Source organism: Buceros rhinoceros, unplaced genomic scaffold, assembly GCF_000710305.1.
Source record: "Buceros rhinoceros silvestris isolate BGI_N320 unplaced genomic scaffold, ASM71030v1 scaffold7572, whole genome shotgun sequence".
Classification (NCBI taxonomy): Eukaryota; Metazoa; Chordata; class Aves; order Bucerotiformes; family Bucerotidae; genus Buceros; species Buceros rhinoceros.
This window is the reverse complement of record NW_010399399.1, coordinates 15,985-23,578: the sequence shown is the minus strand read 5'-3', so window position 1 is coordinate 23,578 and position 7,594 is coordinate 15,985. Positions and strand designations below refer to the sequence as shown.

General features: G+C 48.0%; 2 protein-coding genes across 2 annotated transcripts in view; one reads left to right on the top strand and one right to left on the bottom strand.

The window, feature by feature from the left end:
* The window catches only part of SEC24D (SEC24 family member D), a 41,090-nt gene extending 38,827 nt beyond the window's left edge, over nt 1–2,263 (top strand). The window contains exons 19-22 of the mRNA XM_010131443.1: nt 324–503; nt 986–1,177; nt 1,718–1,807; nt 2,123–2,263. Coding sequence (XP_010129745.1) covers nt 324–503; nt 986–1,177; nt 1,718–1,807; nt 2,123–2,263 — 603 coding nt within the window. The remainder of the gene's footprint in view (nt 1–323; nt 504–985; nt 1,178–1,717; nt 1,808–2,122) is intronic.
* Nucleotides 2,264–5,989: 3,726 nt separating this feature from the next.
* Nucleotides 5,990–7,594, bottom strand: part of METTL14 (methyltransferase like 14) — a gene marked incomplete at its 5' end in the record, with an annotated part of 17,480 nt that continues 15,875 nt past the window's right edge. Inside the window, one exon of the mRNA XM_010131441.1 lies at nt 5,990–6,491. Coding sequence (XP_010129743.1) covers nt 6,178–6,491 — 314 coding nt within the window. The remainder of the gene's footprint in view (nt 6,492–7,594) is intronic.

Genomic DNA, 7,594 nt, shown 5'->3' with positions numbered 1-7,594 from the left:
TCCCTACTGAATCGTCCAGAGAAAACAGGCCCCTTTTCTGACGTGACTCCCCTGTTACGTTAGTACCTGAAAATGAGAGTAGGTTTCAGTGAGGTGACAGCATCCAAGCCAACTGCAGCCTGCAGGGCAAGTAATTTCTGTCAGGTTCTTATTAAATGTATCAACCTTTCAGAGCTGTCACAGCTGCTGTTGGAAACAGCACATTTAAAAAGAAAAGCTTTCTGCTTTCTTTCCTCTTTACTATAAACCAGCAGTTGTTTGTATCGGTGTTGGGAAGTCCACATGGCGTACGTTAACTACCCAGAAGCTTCCTCTGCCCACAGCTCATCCTTCCGGACGCGATGAAGGTGCTGCCCGTGTACATGAACTGCCTGCTGAAGAGCTGCGTGCTGGTGGGCAGACCAGAACTTCCCACGGACGAGAGAGCGCACCAGCGACAGCTGGTCATGTCCATGGGGGTGGCTGACACGCAGCTGTTGTTCTATCCCCGGCTTCTGCCGATTGTGAGTAGGCTGTTTGCACACCTCCGTTGTCAGCACAACTGCTCCCAGTAGGCTGAGGCTCTGTAGCTGCGCAGAGCAAGTGTTACGCTACCACCGCGGGATGCCATTCTCACGGTGATGGAGCTGCTAGCGGAACACCACCACGGAGGGCAGGCAGAACCCCTCGTTTAATGCATTATCACTCGCTGACATAAGCCACCTGTAAGAGTGGCACCGTACTTTTAGCAAGGTTCCTGCCCAGGCCAAGGGAAGATGCCAGCTCTGCTAAAGATAACACTGAGGTGCAAGTGTCTCCCTACTTCTGGCAGGTGTTCCTGCCCACACAGGGTGTTAACTGAAGAAGAGGAGGTTTGATTTCTAATTCCTCTACCCTGGAAAGGAACCACTGAGCTGTACTAACCCTTTCAATAGTTACTTTTCAGTATCTAATTAGAGCTTTGGTCACCTTGAAGTCACCAACTCCTGTGTCTGTGTGCCCACAGCACAGCCTGGATCTGAAGAGTGACACTGTCCCCACTGCTGTCCGCTGCTCTGAGGAGCGGCTCTCAGAAGGAGGGGCCTTCCTTCTGGCCAATGGTCTGAGGATGTTCCTGTGGCTGGGAGTCAGCACACCCCCAGAGCTCATCCAAGGGCTCTTCAACGTGCCGTCCTTCGCACACATCAGCGCCGAGGCTGTAAGTAGATGAGACTAGTCCCTTCTTCAGAATTTACCATGCAGTAAGAGCAGACTGCTCATCAGGAGACAAATGAGGAGCACTGTCATCATGCAGCTAAAACCAGAAACGAGGGACCAGCAGAAGGTGTTAAAAGACACTGGAAGTGTCTTAACAGACATAAAACTTTAATAAGCTTTTACACTCTGAACACTTAGAGGAGAGAAGCCCTCACAGCACATCTAAACCCTCTTAAGCTTTTGCTGCTGCAGATAGATACTAAATACCCTGTTGAATGGGTATTGCTAAAATTGGAACAAACCTGCCATAGCTACAGGTTTCTCCTGATAATGAATTTTCGTATAGTGGTTATTTTAAACTGAAAAGCAGCTTAGACAGAGGCGCCTTTAAAGGGGGCTGTGTTTGTGCAGGAGATGCCATTTCCCCGTTCAGAATGAAATCCACAGTGACTTACACCATCAGGAGCAGCAGCTAGACTTGTATGGACTCCTAGGAGCTGTGACTCAAGTGTAACAACCTGCCCTGCTCTCCCTGGCACAGACATCCCTGCCTGACCTGGACAACCCCTTCTCCAAGAAACTGAAGTCAATACTGAAGCACATGCAGAGCCAAAAGCCCTACACCATGAAGGTAACTTCTCTGTGTCTCTGCTCTTCCTCACACCTGTTCACAAGAACACCGCGGGCTTTGACAAAACATACCAGTAGCTGTAAAAGGTGTTGCCCATCGAGGGTTTGCCTGTAGGTTAGCAAGTTCCAGCAGGCACAAGCATCTCAAATGTACTTAATTCTCAGTCAGAAGAGAGTATCAGAGGTTACCATTTAATTCTGCAAACCTCAGCTCGCACCAGTGCCTCTCTCCTGTGTTCACAAATACAGCTACGGGGACACGGTGCTGCTGTGCAGTGTAACTAACTGTACCCTAACAGTACCTGTCTCTTTTCAGCTGATGATAGTGAAACAACGGGAGCAGCCAGAGATGCTTTTCCGACAGTTCCTGGTAGAAGACAAGAGTATTTACGGAGGAGCCTCCTACGTGGATTTCTTATGCTGTGTCCACAGGGAGATCTGCCAGCTGCTCAGTTAAAGAACCTCCACTGTACGTAACTGGCCAGTTCCCTTGGTCGGGGACAGTCAGGGGTGCTGAGGGCTGGCTCACAGCAACGTCCCACCCGGGCCTTCTGCCGTGCTTTAGGGAACCTCTTCCATGCTCTCTGAACAGTTCCATTTCACACCAAGCCATGAAGTATTTAGCTCAGTCTTTGCCTTACTGACTCAGCAGTAGATTAGGAAGTTCTGCACTCCGGTGTTCAGCTGGTGGCAGTCCTGACTCTATTAAAATATAATCTAGAAAATCCTTTCTTTATTCCTTTTGCTACTCATAGGTTGTACAAGAGCAAGGAAAGATGACAAAAACCTAAACAGAAGAGGCAAAAACTCTACTGCTGCTTTTTCTAAGTGAGGGCAGTTGAGTCAGAGGGGCAGCACTTACAACCTGCAGTTCAAGTACTTCAACCTCCTTCATGTACAGCTGATCCCTAGAAAATAATTCCCTTTTTCCTGGAAGGGCCAAGCACGCCTCCCTCCAGAAAGCGGGGGCCGGGTACCCCTCCCCAGCCAGGGTTCTCTGTTTGTAACTGGACTCAAGGAAGACTAACCACCGGGGACCACAGCAAGAGCAGATCAAACAATCCTTTTGCTAAGTTAAGTTTGGCAGATAATGCCACTCGATTACGGTACAATTCTCTAGTCTTAAGGGCAGCCGTTAATTTAGCACAATAATTAATTACATTTTCAAATCTAACATGTTAGGTTTTATTTAGTACCTTTGCTAACTGGAATATTCCCAGTACACCAGGATTAAACATCTGTTCCTCACATCTGCAGTGACAGGTCAACTGCAGGACAGGGGATACGTTAACCAAAGGGTGTTTGTGGTGCTATAAAAAGGAAGCTGCTTGTTTAACACCAGTTCCATTACAGGGGCCTCTGCTCCCGTGACTGCCTTACTCAACAGTCACACTTCGAAAAAAAGCCTCTGCTACTACCAGTATTTAGGGTACAATTTAATTTGGAAAGTCAGAGCCTTTGGAAGAGCAGTTTACCACAGGTATTTCAGCTGTCGGGCTGCAGCTGCAGGCCCAATGCGTCAGCAGGTGAGGTGTGAACTGTTCCAGACTTGAAAAGCTGTTGTTACGAAAATCAGTGCTTCAAAAAAAGCAAAACACACTCAAGAGCAAGACCTGGGCCTCGTTAAAAAAAGTGCCTTTAAACATGTTAGTGTTGCTGCATTGCATTAATTATTTTAATGTCAAGATGCCTATTTTTTTGGTTTGTATCCTTGTGCATTGACTGAGAGCTCTTAAAGTAAGTGGCTGTATTGCAAAAGGATCCTCACACTGAACTCAGCTGCCAGGACAAACACTTTTTAGATGAAACCGTTACCCTGTAAAAAGTATTTGTTGTCCTTCCAAATCAGGGTCCTTTTTAAAATGACACCAGCGGCATTATGGGTAAAGAAATAAGCAATTATTAAATATAATCATGGTGTATGTTTGTTTATTCATTCATCTACTCTGTTCTCTACGCTTTTTAAGCTGCCAGCCTCCATCAAAAGCTACCCAACAACTCTTAAGCAAACAGCAGCACCTGTCTTGTACGCTGTTTTACAAAACTCACTTTCGCTGCCAGGGGCCGAGCCAGGGTAATGAGGGACTCTGTGCTTAAACGCTCCCCCTCATCCCCTTTCCTTACCTGATTCCATGGAGCCCACTGCCAGCTGGAAGATCACATCTGCACCACAGCCACGTGCATCTCCTGCTTGCAGGCAAGACTGACCAGCTGCTTTAGTGCAACCAGTGTTCCAGCTGGAGTTCTGGGGCAGAGCGCCCCAGGGCTCACCTGTGTGCTGGGAACGCCGGGGGAGAGCAGCAGGCGGACAGGGAGGTGCTGCTCAGAACAAAGCTGCAGCAAGACAAAACCGTTTACACGTGCACAGCCCCTTCCTCAGGGCGCCAGCCTGTCCCCTGCAGATAATCTTTACCTACATTAAGGCACGGCTGCAGACACACACTGATGCTACAGCAGCACTTGCGGCAGTCGTCAGCGTTCTCACAGGGACACATGACAAGTGCAGCTCTTGTCTCCAGCACAGACAGCACCCCCGAACAGTCAACAACTCCCGCAGCGTTACAGCACTGGGCCCTTTTCAGTTGCTGCTCTAATTATGCTCCAGATTGCTTCCTGTTTCACCAGAGACCTTAGCTTACCTACTGCCAGCTTTTTTCTGCCCATGAGCAGCCTATGCCCCGAGCCAGCGCCATACAATTAATCCAACAGGGAAAATGGGCACTAACGCTTCATACAAATAATTGAGGAAGGTCACATGTCTCCAGTGTTTACTTTGAGTAAGAACATGATTAGGGCAAAAACCAGGAAAAAGTTTTCTTACTGTGGCACGTAACTTCTAGCAGATGCTGTTCCACACCCTCTCCCCAGCTCCAGTCACTCTTCAGGTGTGCAAATATAACACGGGAAGAAAGAAAATAAATGTCACGACAGGTGAGTTCCATTGGCACCTCCACAGTCCCTTAACCCACTGCCAAGACTCTGCGTAGCTGACCAGACCCTAAAAATGTCTGTGCACCAGAAGGGAGTTGCTGCCTGCCCTTTACAACAGCAGGGAGGAAATCACACTAACACTTCACCATTCCAAAAGCTCAAGTACAACCAGCCCACAAAATCTTAAGGAAAAATATTTCAACATTAGCTTTGATAAACAAGTTTAATAATCCACTACTTTACAGGAAGGTTTTTAAAATCTAGGCTTCAAAAAACAAAAAGATAACATTGAGACATAAAAGCCAATTTTCCAACACTTGTTAAGACCGGGGCTTCCACAGGCCTGGCCTGTTCTGTCTACCACATACTGACCAAAAGGTTTGGAGCTGTGGTTTTCCTAAATCCATCACTGCACATACCAAGCGAGCCGCTTTCTTTTCAGACGGTGCTCTGGAGCTGATCCCCAGCACTATGTACAGTCCAACGCACAGAGCGTCCACAGACACAGCGAAACTCCCGGTTCTGTCCCTGCGCCCTCCCTGCCCAGGTGGTTAGGTTCACCCCGTCCCCCCTTACTTCCAACACAGCCTCCAGTGGGTTCTGCTACCTACTTACATTGCGGCTGCTCTGCCCCAGAGCTGGTGGTCCCTACCAAAGAACAGATCGTTAGGTTCGTTTGTTACGAACAGACACTAAATCCCTGCCAGAGCAGCAATCCAGACCTCTCTCAAGGTCTGGACTGCACACGAACACAAAACTTTGTGCTTTCTGTGAAGCACACCACACAGAATTGCCATTCTTCCCCCTACAGACATGAAAAGTGAGGGCAAATACACCACTTGTTCCCTATTCCCACAAATAATTTGGGAAATTTGAACCAAATAAGAAAAAAAATAGAATTCTATTTATTCAATCTGCTCCTTGGTTTCAGAGAAGTTACAACAGGTGCCAGTATAGACACGGCACTTTTTCTTCCATGAGTAAAAGAAAGGCAGTAAGTCTGCTCTGGCCACGCAATTCAGAACTGCATTTCATGCCCACTCCACATTAATCCCCATCAGTCCAACCTGAACCTCCAGAGAAGGACGGACACGAGTAATGAAGCCCCCCCAGCGTGCAGGTTTCATAAGGGAAGAGCAAGTGTCCTCACTCTGATCCTACCCGTGCTTTGGAGCGATGGTTCTCTCTCCCTGGACAAACAGCAGCTGGCCGGAGGTGGAGTGAGTGAGCGTTGTCATCTGCAGGAGGTGCCTGCCGGGTGAGGTGACGTGCCAGGCCAGTCGCTGGCAGGCAGACTATCTGCCACCACTTGCATCACAGCAATTTAAGAAGCCATCTAAGCTTGAGTCCCCAGAATAATTCACTTGAGAAAAACAGGACTAAGAAGAAGATTCAGAGGTGAGGCATAGTACCAGGGGCAGAAGAGTTACCTAACTCTCATCAGCGGGTGGGGAAGCCTCCTCTATGGGTACCTCCACGTCCCCCTCTGAAGCCACCCCTCTCACCCCGAAAGTTAGTTCTGTTCCTCTCTCTGCCCCTTTCTCCTCGGCCTGCTGAAGTCCCTCCTCTTCCTCCTCCCCTTGGAGCACCTCCTCCCCGGTCTGACTTGGACTTGGGCGGTGGCGACTTGGGCCGAAGTCTCTCAATCTCTTCGGTGCAGCCGGTCAGGTGGGAATTTGGAGCTGTGAAGTACGAAGAATACGTTTCTGCATTGAAGTTGCTGTTTGTGAGGGTGGGTCCTACAGTCAGCCAACCTGGGGAACAAAACCAGCATCAGCAACAGCAGGAACAAACGCCACACTTCAAGGTTATCGTCCTCAAGTGACAGGGACAGACACTTACCTACACGTCACCTGTACTGACCAGAACGAAAAGGGCACCTCTAGGAAAACCACAGCTGTTCAAAAGTTAACATTTTAGTTTGGTAATTCTAAAGGCTTCTTTTCATTTTTCTTTTTAATTACATGGCTACGGGAACATTCAGCTGTGCTTTCCCAAGACCTCCTTCCTTCGCGTTCTTGCATCACAACAGAGCTTTCCAGCCCCTCTAGACTAAACCCTCGAGACCAGACTAAACCCGGTCAGTAAATGCATCTAGTTTGACAATAGCATCATCTTCCTTCTCCCTGTTTTAAAGGACATTTAAACTCGAAATAGGTAACTTTGTCTCCAGGAACCAGTTGTGACACTGTGGCCAAGAGCACAGCAGGCTGGAAGCACTTATCTGAAAACACAATAAAGTAACAATTCTGTTGAAGCACCCCTGATACAAAAACAGAGCTTAAGGAGTTCAATTAACCAGTTTATGCACAAACATTCAGTGGGCTCTTTAAATTTAAAAAATACCAAAGCTGAACCAGACTTACACGATCCAGTGAGACGTTAACGTACAACAGTTCACCTACAACAGCACTGAAGTAACAGCTGAACAACATCTTCCTACAAAGCAGAACACCCCCTTCCACACACACCAGTACCCAAGAGAATTGAGACTGGCACCATCATTACAAGTCAAGCCTAAGGCCAGTCACAGAATAGGAATGGCCACTGGTCACCACTCCGTGGCCACACGAGCAAGGGAGAAACACCACCTTGGAATCTGTTTAGGCAACCTGCTGCTTGCAGCCTGGGCACTGACACCCACCCTACTCCAGCAGCAGTGAAAGAACGAGCAGTTGCTTAACACAAAAGCATAAAGATTTTCCTGTTTGAGCAAGAATTTACTTCTAAAAATGAGTATTCACAAAACAAAACTTAAGAGTAAGCAGTGTTCAGCTGGATTTGTGACTTGGACTCGCTCCCAACTGTAACAGAAATGATAACCTAACTGCAGTACCACCTAGTGTGGTAGGGTTCT